Below are 14,479 nucleotides of genomic sequence, written 5' to 3'. Positions count from 1 at the left end.
AATGACATCAGCAGCATTATTGCCAAGGCTAAGAGTCTCTCTGGGACCAGCCCACCAAATAGTTACAGCTGCTTTTCATTGGCCTGAAACATAAGAACAAGCTGGGCAGAGCCTCCGCAGCACCAATGGGCTATACCGTTGCTGCTTGGTGCTCAGTGAATCTTTCTGTAGCATTGACATCTCTGGACAGCAGTGAGACTGGTATGTTTAAAACAGCAGGGTCAGAATCTTTATCTCTGCAGAGCCTGCCATCCCAGAGCTCTTTATCTTTCTGGTGCATTATGTAGTTTAATTGAGGAACTCTGTGGAATTAAATACATTTTTTTTAGCAGAATAAAGAATAAACTTATGTTGGTTTTAAGTTAAATAACAGGCTTGATGCCGAAACTTTTATACTTTAATTTAATATCAAAGTTCCTGGTATTTAGACTTTGTTTAGTGTTGGAGCTAAGCAGCAGCGGGATTCAAAATTCCAACTTTTTTGCTTTATTTACAACTTGTGTTTTTCTGTTTTCAATACCAGTACACACTGGTGGACGGCACGGCGCCCCAGTGGTTAGCACTGCTGCCTCACAGCGCCAGGGACCCGGGTTCAATTCCCGGCTTGGGTCACTGTCTGTGTGGAGTCTGCACGTTCTCCCCGTGTCTGCGTGGGTTTCCTCCGGGTGCTCCGGTTTCCTCCCACAGCCCGAAAGACGTGCTGGTTGGGTGCTAAATTCTCCTTCTGCGTACCCGAATAGGCGCGGGAGTGTGGTGACTTGGGGATTTTCACAGTAGCTTCATTGCAGTGTTAATGTCAGCCTACTTGTGACACGAATAAATAAGCTTTAAACTTTTATCTCGTGCATAGAGGTCTTGTGAGGGAAGTAATGACTTGCATTCATATAGCACCTTTTTTGACCTCAGTATGTCCCAAAGCTCTTTGGAGGCAATGGAGTACTTTTTAAGTCTGCTCCCTGTTGCACTGGGCACCCAATATGCGCTCAGCAAACTCCTGCAAGTAGCAATGTGCAAATGGTAGAGATCAACCTGCTTTTTGGGATGTTGAATAAGGGATAAATATAGGCCCGGCTGCTGGGAAGAACCCCTACTCCCCCTTTACAGTTGTGTCATGCGGTCTTTTACACCCACCAGAGAGGGCATGTGGGGTCGGCTTAACATCTGAACAATGACGCTTCCCGCAGTGCAGCACTCCCTCAATACCGTACTCCCGAGCTAGATTTGTTTTTGTAATGGTTTGAATAAGTTTCCTTATGCAGTGAGGTGAGGGGAAATGTCTTCATTCAGGGTTTTAAATACTTGGAACTCTGCCCCCTGAAGGCCTCGTTTGAGCATGTTTAAAATCAAGTCAATTGATTTCCTGAGTATTTAAAAGTCAAGGAAACTAAGGGCGGCACAGTGGTTAGCACTGTTGCCTCTCAGCTCCAGGGACCCGGGTTCGATTCCGGCCTTGGGTGACTGTCTGTGTGGAGTTTGTACATTCTCCCTGTGTCTGTGTGGGTTTCCTCCGGGTGCTCTGGTTTCCTCCCACAGTCCAAAGATGTTAGGTGGATTGACCAAGCTAAGTTGCCCCTTAGTGTCAGAGGATTAGCAGGGTAAATACATAGGGTTATGGGGATAGGGCCTGGGTGGGATTGTTGTTGGTGCAGACTTGATGGGCCAAATGGCCTCCTTCAGCACTGTAGGGATTCTATTCTTTTTTATGAAGGATAGTGCGGGGATGTGGCGTTGATCAGGGTAAAGCCATGATTTTATTGAATGCGGGAGCAGACTCGGGGGGGGGGCTCTATGGGCATTGCCTCTTTCTGTTTCCCCTGTTCCGATGTGTGGTGGTTGTTATGTTGCTGGAAAAATTGCAGTAGGTTTTGGGCAACTTGTCTGCTTTCGAATCGTATTCAAGAGCGCAGTGAGATTGAATTATCCTTGGGGCCAATTAATTTTGAGTTGAGATGGCTATGTATTTGTCAGTGGTGTAACCAGAGGCATCCAAAATTATGGAGAGTCTCGATAGGGTAAGTAAGCAAAAACAACTTCCAGTGGCAGGAACCAGAGAACACAGCTTTAATTGGCTAAAGAATCTATAAGACAAGTTGAGAAAACATTGTTTTTTTTAATGCAGCGAGTTGTTAATGATCTGGAATATGCTGTCGGAGAGGGTAGTGAAGCAGATTTAATAGCAATGGGAAGGAAATGGAATGACCTCCTGTGCCGTGCCGTTCTACCATTCTACCATTCATGCTCAAATGATTCATTAGTGATTTTTTGGGGGGATAATTAAGTGGAGAAATGGTACTTCTTGTCATTCTCCCCACATGATAAGGCTGAGGGAGCAAAATCAAATCATTGAATGGACATTCACCAACACACTCACACGTTTAGAGTTTATTTATTAGTCACAAGTAGGTTTACATCAACACTGCAATGAAGTTACTGTGAAAATCCCCTGGTCACCACACTCCGTCACCTGTTCGGGTACACTGAGGGAGAATTTAACATGGCCAATGCACCCTAACCAGCATGCCTTTCGGACTGTGGGAGGAAACCGGAGCACCTGGAGGAAACCCACACAGACACGGGGAGAATGTGCAAACTCCGAACAGACAGTGACCCAAGCCAGCAATCGAACCTGGGTCCCTGGCGCTTTGAGGCAGCAGTGCTAACCATTGTGCCACCGTGTTTGTGAGCTTGTTATTTGGATTGAACCACTGGGTGTTTTTCATTTGATGCTGCAGCATGTACATCGCTGGCTAGAGCAGCATTTATTGCCCATCGCTAAGTGCCCTTGAGAAGGAGGTGGTGAGCTGCCTTCCTGAACTGCTGCAGTCCATCTGGTGTAGGTACACCCACAATGCTGTTGGGGGGGGGTCGGGGCGGGGGGGAGTTCCAGGATTTTGAACCAGTGACGGTGAAGGAACGATGATATATTTCCAAGTCAGGATGGTGAGTGGCTTGGAGGGGAAGTCACAAGTTGGATAATTTTTTTAAAATTTAAGATACCAAAGAAGTGTGGAGGAATGTCAAGAAGGATGAATTTAAATTAGTGAAATTTCTGCGCAGCCTGCATTTTAAAACCAAATCTAATTCTGTTATTGACTTATAGGGCCTGCGAAAGTTATGGATTTGGATGCAAAGGCTGAGACAACATCTGCCAACCTGTCCCCAGAAACCGTGTCCAACACCATGTCACCGGAAGCTTCTGCACAACTCACAACTCTGGAGTGTGATGCAGCACTTACAAACCTTACTCTAAGGTAATCTGCAGGCGTTTCCCACACTTGGATACCATCCCAGTAAAGGTTGCTCAAGTTTCTACTTTTCCATGTTCTCATTTTGTGAGTTCATTCAGGGAAAGTGGACATAGAACCATCGAATCCCTCCAGTGCAGAAGGAGGCCATTCGGCCCATCGAGTCTGCACCGACCACAATCCCACCCAGGCTCTATACCTGTAACCCCACATATTTACCCTGCTAATCCCCCGACACTAAGGGTCAATCCACCTAACCCGCACATCTTTGGACTGTGAGAGGAAACCGGAGCACCCGGAGGAAACCCATGCAGACACAGGGAGAACATGCAGACTCCACACAGACAGTGACCCAAACCGGGAATCAAACCCAGGTCCTTGGAGCTGAGAGGCAGCAGTGCTAACCACTGTGCCACCATGCTGCTAGGAGAAAGTGAGAATGGCATTGAGGTAGAGGGTCAGTCATAATCATATTGAGTGATGGAGCAAGCTCAAAGGGCCGAATGGCCTACTCCTGTTCCTAGTTTCTATGTTTCTTTACCCCTCATTTTTAAACAGTGGCCCCTAGTTCTAGATTCTCCCACAAGAAGAAACATCCTCTTCACATTGACCTTGTTGAGACCCCTCAGAATCTTATGGGTGCAATCTCCCCAGCTCGCTGTGCTGGTGGATCAGTGTGGCTAACTGGGAAGATTGCGTGGGAGACTAAAGATTGGGTTTCGTACTCTCCTGGCCTGGTTTTGCCAGGGAGAACATCTCCGCACCTAGAAAGATGATCTCTTGGTCAGAAATGAAAAAGGACAGCGATGATCGATTGTGTTTAAATTATTCTACCCGGCAGTCATAGAGTCATAAAGTCATAGAGGTTTACAGCATGGAAACAGGCCCTTCGGCCCAACTTGTCCATGCCATCCCTTTTTTTAAACCCCTAAGCTAGTCCCAATTGCCCGCGTTTGGCCCATTCCCTCTATACCCATCTTATCCATGTAAATGTCCAAACACTTTTTAAAAGACAGAATTGTACCCGCCTCTACTACTACCTCTGGCAGTTCGTTCCAGATATTCACCACCCTCTGTGTGAAGGAATTGCCCCTTTGGACCCTTTTGTATCTCTCCCCTCTCACCTTAAACCTATGCCCTCTAGTTTTAGACTCCCCTACCTTTGGGAATAGATATTGACTATCTAGCTGATCTATGCCCCTCATTGTTTTATAGACCTCTATAAGATCACCCCTCAGCCTCCTGTGCTCCAGGGAAAAAAGTCCCAGTCTATCCAGTCTCTCCTTATAACTCAAACCATCAAGTAGCATCCTAGTAAATCTTTTCTGCACTCTTTCTAGTTTAATAATATCCCTTCTATAATAGGGTGACCCAGAAGAGAAACGCTTGTTTTTTTCTGAACTGTAAATGATTGAATCTTTGATTTTAATTAACTAAGACCGATACTGAAACAATATTTAATAAATTAGAATATACATATAGAACCCCTACAGTGCAGAATGATAAAAGCAAATTACTGTGGATGCTGGAATCTGAAACCAAAAGAGAAAATGCTGGAAAATCTCAGCAGGTCTGGCAGCATCTGTAAAGAGAGAAAAGAGCTGATGTTTCGAGTCCAGGTGGTCCTTTGTCAAAGTGCAGAAGGAGGCCATTTGGCCCATCGAGTCTACACCGACTTTTTGGCAGAGCATCTTACCCAGGCCCTATCCCCGTAACCCCACGTATTTGCCCGCTAATCCCCCTAACACACACATCCTGGGACACTAAGGGGCAATTTAGCACGGCCAATCAGCCTAACCCACACATCTTTGGACAACAGTATAATTTGTGACATGTTCACTGTGTTTTAATCTCCCGCAGTGATTCTGATCAATCCTCATCCGAACAACAGCCCCTTCCCGCAGACTTGGAGCCCACAGTGCTCACTGCTCCACAATGTTCTGGATCACTCGCACAAGACTTTGATGATATCTACGAATCGGACCCAGAAAACAGCACAGAGGACGACTTTGTTGACTATGTACCGGATGTAATGGGTGGCCATGCAGAGGCTGGAATGGTCCGTGGAGTCCAAACGTCTGTGCCTTTGATTGGCTGCAGAGAAACCCTCCATCCTTACATACCAACCGACATGGGGCAGAGTTTGCTGACTGATACGCCAAAGGGCCACTTCCCAACGGCACTTCTTGATGAACCACTGCGGTACAGTGAGCTGGCAGCTAGGTATGGACAAAATAGAGAGAAATGGAGCACTGGGGACAGTGTGCCAACCAGTGAAGAGGTGATGGTAAAAACACTACATCGAGAGGAACCAACCGGCACCCTGGACACACAGCACAATAGTTTGAAACAGTTGACAACACTGAAGTCGTTAACAGATTCTTCAGTGCAGGTAAGGCTAAGGCAGAATGAGCATAAGTAATGTGTGTGTCATATATTATCATTGTGAGTCAGAGGGGCCTGGGTTGAAGCCCCACTTCAGGAGTTTGTGCACCAGGTCTAGGCTGACACTTGCGATGCAGTTCTGAGGGAGTACTGCACCGTCAGACGTATTGTTTCGATATGCATCCCTCCAATCAGGTTTCTGCCTTGTCTTTCACGACCTGTCTGCAGCCATTGATATGGCACTCACTGGAGAGGGGATCTGATCGAGGTGCATCAAATTTTAAAAGGGATTGATAAAGTAAATGTAGACCAAATGTTTCCTGTTATGGGGCAATCTCAAACAAGAGGTCACAGGTATAGGTTGAGAGGCGGTAGATTTAAAACTGAGATGAGGAGGAACTACTTCTCACAGAGGGTGGTGAATTTGTGGAACTCGCTGCCCCAGAGCGCGATGGAGTCTGAATGGTTTCAAGAAGGAGATAGATATATTTCTGATTTAAAAAACGGGTTAAAGGGATATGGGGAACAGGTGGGGAGGTGGATTTGAGACCAGGGAGAGATCAGCCATGGTCTGATTGCAGGGCTGAATTTGCCTATTTCTGCTCCTAATTCCTATGGTCCTGCTCCTGCACTATTACTCTGGTGAATCCCAAAAATGTATCCTTGGCATCCTTCTATCTTTCATCTACATGCTGTCCCTCGTCAATATCATCTGAAGGCATGTGTAGTTGCATAGAAAATAGGAGCAGGAGTTGGCCATTCAGCCCTTCGAGCCTGCACCATCACTCATTATGATCATGGTTGATCATCCAACTCAATAGCCTAATCCCTCCTTCCTCACCCCCACCCCACCACTCCATATCCTTTGATCCCCTTTGCCAAAAGAACTATATCTAACTCCTTGAAAACATGCAATGTTTTGGCCTCAACTGCTTTCTGTGGCAGTGAATTCCACACTGGCAACATGTGTGCTGATGATACCCAGTTCTACTCACTGCCACCTCCTTTGATTCCTCCACTGTTGCTAAATTATCAGACTCCTTGTCCGACACCCGGTACTGGATGAGTTGAAATGTTGGAAGGGCTGATGTCATTGTTTTCAGTCTGGGTTCCAAGCTCCATTCCCTCGCTACCGACTCCATCCCTCTCCCTGACAGCAGTCTGAGATGTTTTTCGCCCTGAGGTATTTAACGTGATGGCATTAAGCTTTCCTTCTGTTTTTTTTTGCAAGACCATTTGATTTCTTTTATTAAGTAAATTTAAAACTTTTACCAAAATGTTCCATGACTGATTGTGAATCTGCTCAGTACTGGAATCATAAGCTGCCTATTTTCCATTGCAGACAGACCGTGTTACTGTGGATGCAATGGTCAGTACAGACCAGGAAGTTGATAAGTACATGGTGAGTAAGTACTGCAAATTCATCGTTGCTGTTAACTGCTGGCTCCCAGATTTCAATCATTCCATTTCCTTGTTCCCACCTTTCCAGAGATCAGGGAAGTTCACGCAATTCAAGGGGTAAGCTTGCCAAAATCCACCCATTCATTGGGTAAGGGATATCGCTGAGGCAGATGGTTAGTTATTGCAGAAATCAGCACTTTCGTGCCTTCAAGAATTGTTTTTATTTAATACCGAAAAATGGTAAATGTAGAAGAGGCAACATTTGGCAGCAGATGGATTCCTGTACCCATTCATTCCATTTCCGGGCGGCACGGTGGCACAGTGGTTAGTGCTGCTGCCTCAGAGACCCGGGTTCGATTCCTGCCTCGGTTCGCTGCCTGTGTGGAGTTTGCACATTCTCCCCGCGACTGCGTGGGTTTCCTCCGGGTGCTCTGGTTTCCTGCCACATAGAACCATAGAAAATTACAGCTCAGAAACAGACCTTTTGGCCCTTCTTGTCTGTGCCGAACCATTTTATGCCTAGTCCCACTGACCTGCACTTGGACCATATCCCTCCACACCCCTCTCATCCATGAACCCGTCCAAGTTTTTCTTAAATGTTAAAAGTGACCCCGCATTTACCACTTTATCCGGCAGCTCATTCCACACTCCCACCACTCTCTGCGTGAAGAAGCCCCCCCTAATATTCCCTTTAAACTTTTCTCCTTTCACCCTTAACCCATGCCCTCTGGTTTTTTTCTCCCCTCGCCTCAGCGGAAAAAGCCTGCTTGCATTCACAGTCCAAAGATGCGTGGTTTAGATGGATTGGCCATGCTAACTTGCTCCTTAGTGTCCAAAGATGTGTCGGCTTGATGGATTAATCATGGTAAATGCGTAGGGTCAGGGAATAGGGTGGGTAAGATACTCTGTCAGAGAGAGACAGTGCAGACCTGATGGGCCGGGTGGCCTCCTCCTGCACTGTAGTGATTCTATGATTTCAAAACATGCGAAGCAGCCATACTTAATGTTGTCTTTGGGCTCCCCATTTTGGGTTAATGCGTTACCAACTGACTAATCTGGTTCCATGGTGACGCACTGCTGCCTCACAGCGCCAGGGAGCCGGGTTTAATTCCAGCGTGGGGTCACTGCCTGTGCAGAGTCTATACGTTCTCCCCGTGTCTGCCTGGTTTTCCTCCGGGTGCTCCGGTTTTTTTTCCCACAGTCCGAAAGACGTGCTGGTTAGGGTGCATTGGCCGTGCTAAATTCTCCCTCAGTGTAACCCGAACAGGCGGCGGAGTGTGGCGACTCAGGGATTTTCACAGTAACTTCATTGCATAGAACATAGAACATAGAAACCCTACAGTGCAGAAGGAGGCCATTTGGCCCATCGAGTCTGCACCGACCACAATCCCACCCAGGCCCTACCCTCACATATTTACCCGCTAATCCCTCTAACTACACATCTCAGGGACAATTTTTAACCTGGCCAATCAACCTAACCCGCACATCTTTGGACTTTTTACTTGTGACAGTAATAAGTAAACTTTAAAAGAAGGTAAACACCTAGGGCAGAGTTTTGTGAAATGCAGTTGTGTACATTTGCGGAAGGAAGGATTTACTCTGTGCGTTGAGTCATTACCTTTTCTTAATCTGTCCTCGTGTGACTGCTTCAGAATGAAGTGACAGCTGAACGGGAGATTTTGAAGGACAAGTACCAGGAGGTGTTGGATCGACAGATACAGATGGAGAACCAGCTCCAGGTTAAAGTCCGAAGGCTTCAGCAGCGACAGGAGGAAGAGGAGAATATTTACCAGGTAAGATGCAAAGAGCAAGAGGGACCCGTGTTAAATTGATAAAGGCCAAATACTGCGGATGCTGGAATCTGAAACTAAAACTGAAAATGCTAGAAAATCTCAGCAGGTCTGACAACATCTGTGGGGAGAGGATAGAGCCAATGTTTCGAGTCTGGATGACCCTTCATCAGAGCTAAGAGAAAATAAAGTCAGAAGAGATTTATACTCTGACAAAGGATCATCCAAACTCGAAACGTTGGTTCTATTCTCTTCCCAGTAAGAGTTTTAACAACACCAGGTCAAAGTCCAACAAGTTTATTTGGTAGCAAATGCCATTAGCTTTCGGAGCGCTGCTCCTTCCACTCCATCTAACGAAGGAGCAGCGCTCCGAAAGCTAATGGCATTTGCTACCAAATAAACCTGTTGGACTTTAACCTGGTGTTGTTAAAACTCTTACTGTGTTTACCCCAGTCCAACGCCGGCATCTCCACATCTATTCTCTTCCCATGGATGCAGTCAGGCCCGCTGAGATTTTCTAGCATTTTCTGTTTTTGTTTCATGTTAAATTCACACCATTTGTGGCTTCGGGGCATCTCAAAACACTTCACGCCCAATGCAGCACTTTACATTCAAGACCGCACCAGTAATGCAGGAAATGTGGCAGCCAATTTGAACACAGCAAGCTCCCACAAACAGCAGCGTGATAATCATCAGTTCCTTTTGATTTGAGGGATAAATATTGATCCCAAAACATTGGGGATTGTGTTGAGTTGAGCTGCTCTCCAGGGATCAGAACATTGTGGGTTCAGCTCCCCTACTCACACCTGACGATGTAACATAGACACTGATTTGATTTCCAAGTTTGTTTATATACAGGGCACCCTTAAAACATTCCACTGCATGGAAGAATTTTTAAATCTTTTGTTGTAATGGTTATATCATTAAAAATACTATTTTTAGTGTTATGGCTCAGGTCAGAAACTCCAAAGTGTTTTATGAAGTCAGCCTGAATCATAAGTTTTGAATTTGGCTCGGCTAGGCATGAGATGTTTCACTTCAGGTATGATTCAAGTGACCCACTCGGGAGCTTTTATCAAACAGAGTTTATTTAAGAATACAGTCAACATGTATACTAATAAAATTAACAAGAACTTTTATCAATTACAAGCAAGAAACAAAACAACCACTATGAGGTATAACCCTTAATGAATATGTCTAATGTGTTCCAATTATGTTGGCACAGTGATTAGCACTGCTGCCTCACAGTGCCAGGAACCCGGGTACAATTCCCGGCTTGGGTCATTGTCTGTGTGGAGTTTGCACGTTCTCCCCATGTCAGCGTGGGCTTTCTCTGGGTGCTCCAGTTTCCTCCCACAGCCCAAAGATGTGCAGGTTAGATGAATTGGCCATGATAAATTTTCTCTCAATGTACCCGAACAGGCGCCGGGGTATGGCGGTTAGGGGATTTTCACAGTAACTTAATTGCAGTGTTAATGTAAGCCTACTTGTGACACTAATAAATAAACTTTAAACTTTAAAACCAAAACCCATAGACAATGAAGAAACTCTTTTCACGGGTTTAACACAGCACAGATTAATGCTCACTTCATACTGGGGTTGAGGCCGTTAGTTGAATTCTGCAGTCCAATGCTCCTGAGGCTCAGAGCAGACTGAAGACAAGACAGCTTCCCCAAGCACCAGAGAGACTCTAGTCCAGCCCCCGACAACAACAGATTTTCTCCAGGAAGGTTTTCAGCTAAACAGCAGAATTTCCCAAAAGCAGGGGGAGAGAGAAGAGACACTGCTTTCAGCCTGATGTCCACTCCCTTCTAAACCCAACTCAAAACTGAAGACAGTCCCTGTCACCTGACCTGCCTACAGTTGTTTAACTCCTCCCAACGATGATATCACCTCAGGCTGTGAGCTTGAAACCACTGAAACTGTGAGCTGCAAGAAACATGTTTTTTAAAAAAAGATCCTTTCAGCTAAAAGCTGTGCGAGCGCATCATCTCCTAACGCTCCCAACCATTTAACACACGGTTCTGACTTGGCCGTTTCTCTCTGTCGCTGGGTGAAGACCCTGGCAGCACTCTGTGTGTACCTTCAGCATTTCATAGAATCCCAGTCATTCCAAAGAGGCCATTCAGCCCATCAAGTCAGCACTCACTCTCTGACAGAGTATCTTACCCATGCCCTTTTCCCCGCACCCTTTCTCTGTAACCCCACGCAACCACTTGCCACTGTGCCACCCTCCGTCTAACCTACACATCTTTGGGTCTATTTACCATGCCCAATCAACCTAACCTGCACATCTTTGGGACTGTGGGAGGAAACCGGAGCACCCGGAGGGAACCCACGCAGACACGGGGTGAAAGTGCAAACTCCACACAGACAGTGACCCAAGACTGGAATCGAACCCGGGGCCCCGGTGCTGTGAGGCAGCAGTGCTAACCACTGTGCTACCCCGCCGCCTGATAGATTGGTGCTTTTTCAGAAGGCGGTTCACCACCAGCATCCCAAGGGCAACTAAAGATGGGCAATAAATGTTGCCTTTGCAAGTGACGACCTTACTCTGAGAATGAATTTTTAAAATGCTGCATAAGGTTTTGTAAAAATGGGGCTTAAGAGTCGATTTCAAGCTCCCAACTAAATGAGTAATCGTGTTACAGGTATTTGTGATACCAGCGGTTGAAAATAATTTATCCACATTCTCTGCTGATAAAATTTGAATTACACTGAGAGCTGCAACTAGCATTGAGTAAACACTATTCGAGTTAAACATTTCTGCTGGGTTTTTTTGGTATGGAGTCTAACAACACCAGGTTAAAATCCAACAGGTTTATTTTGGTAGCAAACGCCACTAGCTTTCGGAGCGCTGCTCCTTCGTCAGGTGAGTTGGAGTTCTGTTCACAAACAGGGCATATAAAGACACAAACTCAATTTACAGAATAATGAATAATGATTGGAATGCGAGTCTTTACAGCTAATCGAGTCTTAAAGGTACAGACAATGTGAGTGGAGAGAGCATTAAGCATGGGTTAAAGAGATGTGTATTGTCTCCAGACAGGACAGCCAGTGAGACTTTGCAAGTCCAGGCAAGTTGCGGAGGTTACAGATAGTGTGACATGAACCCAAGATCCCGGTTGAGGCCGTTCTCATGGGTGCGGACGGTATTTTTTGGAGCAGAGTTGTGTTTGCACTGGAATGTTTACATTTGCTGTGAAGAGATCTTAAGCAATGCCAAATTTTCTGTATAAATCCTTATCCCACAGGGAAGAGGCACAAGAGCTGCAGCTGAAATTAGCATCTGGGATTTCACGGTGCAGGGAATCTCGCTCCACTGGAATGTAACCCACAGGCTGTTTTTAAACCGGCCCAGAGTTAAAGTAAAGGTTTATTTATTAGTGTCACAAGTAGACTTACATTAACGCTGCAGTGAAGTTTCTGTGAAAATCCCCTAGTCGCCACACTCCGGTGCCTGTTCGGGTACACTGAGGGAGAATTTAGCATGGCCAGTGCACCTAACCACCACGTCTTTTGGACTGTGGGAGGAAACCGGAGCAGCCCGGAGGAAACCCACACAGACACGGGGAGAACATGCAGACTCCACACAGACAGTGACCCAAACCAGGAATTGAACCCGGGTCCCTGGAGTAGTGGGGCAGCAGTGCTAACCACTGGGCCGCCGTGCTGCACCGCACGAGTTGGTTTTTAAAGCTGGGAAAATTAGGATCATTTCAGTTCCTTCCGAGCTTCTACCTGGCTAACATCACTGTGGTAGTTGTTGACCTCAAGCTTGATAATCACAGTATAAAAATGGCGGAATCTCTCTTTCAAAGGTCAAAAAGTTACAAATAAGTTCATACGAGCTATTCTTCATCCAGCATTTCTATCGAGCTTATCTTTGTTGCATAGAAACTAGAAGCAGGTGTAGGCCATTCAGCCCTTCGAGCCTGCTCCACCATTCATCTTAATCATGGCTGATCATCAAATTCAATATCCTGATCCCCCCCTTCCCCCCCATATTCCTCGATCCCTTTAGCCCCAAGAGCTATATCTAATTTCTTCTTGAAATCAGACAATGTTTTGGCCTCAACTATTTTCTGTGGGAGTGAATTCCACACATTCACCACCCTCCGGGTGAAGAAATTTCTCCTCATCTCAGTTCTAAAAGGTTTACCCCTTATCCCCAAACTATGACCCCTAGTTCTGGATTCGCTCACAATTGGGAACATTCTTTCTGAATCTACTCTGTCTAACCCTGTTAGAATTTTATAAGTTTTTATGAGATCCCCTCTCACTCTTCTAAACTCCAGTGAATATAATCCTAACCGGCTTAGTATCTCCTCATATGACAGTCCTGCCATCCCAGGAATCAGCCTGGTAAACCTTCGCTGTATTCCCTCTATAGCAAGGATATCCTTCCTCAGATAAGGACACCAAAACTGTACACAATACTCCAGATGTGGCCTCACCAATACCCTATACAATTGCAGCTAAACACCCGTATCCCTATACTCAAATCCTCTCACTATAAGGACCAACATACCATTTGCCGCCTTTACTGCCTGCTGTACCTGCGCGCTTACTTTCAGTGACTGATGCACGAGGACTCCAAGGTCTCACTGAGTATCCATCTCTCTCAATTTGCACCCATTCAGGTAATAATCTGTCTCCCTGTGACTGCTACCAGCAAATGCTGATGATTTTGTTGCAGCGCTCACTAATGTTGCAGAGGTCAGACTATCCACTCAAGCACTGACCTCAGGTACAAAATACAACAAGTGCACATGACAATAAAACAAATGTTTCCACATGGGATCCTGGTGCAGAATTGCAGAAAGATTTTGTGACTCTGCCTGGAATAGAATTGAGCCATTAGTGGACTGACTGAGATTGATTCAGCACTGGGACTGAATCAACAGGCACAGTTCCATGCCGAGTGCCCACGGCTGTTGTGTTGATAATTCAATTCCTACTGTCAGGGTCAATCACTCTTTATTTTTTGAAGTTTTCTTTTACAGATGATGCCTTCAGCGTTTGCTACTCACATTCCGTGATGCAAAATGGATTGCTAAAATGTGGGCGGCACGCTGGCACACTGGTTCGCACCGCTGCCTCACAGCGCGAAGGACCCGGGTTCAGTTCTGGCCTTGGGTAACTGTCTGTGTGCAAGTTCCCCTGTGTCTGTATGGGTTTCCTCCGGGTGCTCCAGTTTCCTCCCACAGTCCAAAAGACGTGCTGGTTAGGTGCATTGCCCCAGTTAAATTCTCCCTCAGTGTACCCGAACAGGTGCCAGAGTGTGACGACTAGGGGATTTTCACAGTAACTTCATTGCAGTGTTAATACAAGCCTACCTTATGACAATAAATAAATAAGAAATAGGAACAGGAGTAGGCCATATGACCCTCTAAACCCTGTCCTGCCATTCAATTAGCTCATAGCGCATAGCCACGGTGGCACAGTGGTTAGCACTACTGTCTCACAGTGCCAGGGACCCGTGTTCAATTCTAGCCTCGGGTCACTGTCTGTGTGGATTTGCACATTCTCCCCATATCTGCGTGGGTTTCCTCTGATTGCTCCGGTTTCCTCCCACAGTAAAAGATGTGCAGATTAGATTGATTGGCCATGCCCAATAGCCCCTTCGGGGGATTAGCAGGGTGAAAGCATGGGATT

The 14,479-nt window shown here is 46.1% G+C and overlaps 1 protein-coding gene across 1 annotated transcript in view; it reads left to right on the top strand.

Moving 5' to 3' along the window:
• The first annotated feature begins 76 nt into the window (after positions 1 to 76).
• LOC144479919 (RING finger protein 214-like) overlaps positions 77 to 14,479 on the top strand; it is a 51,349-nt gene continuing 36,946 nt past the window's right edge. Inside the window, exons 1-5 of the mRNA XM_078198970.1 lie at positions 77 to 201; positions 3,101 to 3,251; positions 5,106 to 5,637; positions 6,973 to 7,032; positions 8,684 to 8,824. Coding sequence (XP_078055096.1) covers positions 126 to 201; positions 3,101 to 3,251; positions 5,106 to 5,637; positions 6,973 to 7,032; positions 8,684 to 8,824 — 960 coding nt within the window. The 5' untranslated portion in view covers positions 77 to 125. The remainder of the gene's footprint in view (positions 202 to 3,100; positions 3,252 to 5,105; positions 5,638 to 6,972; positions 7,033 to 8,683; positions 8,825 to 14,479) is intronic.

This window comes from Mustelus asterias, chromosome 27, assembly GCF_964213995.1.
Source record: "Mustelus asterias chromosome 27, sMusAst1.hap1.1, whole genome shotgun sequence".
NCBI classification, from domain to species: domain Eukaryota; kingdom Metazoa; phylum Chordata; class Chondrichthyes; order Carcharhiniformes; family Triakidae; genus Mustelus; species Mustelus asterias.
The sequence above is the reverse complement of the archived record's forward strand: the minus strand, read 5'-3'. Positions and strand labels throughout refer to the sequence as shown.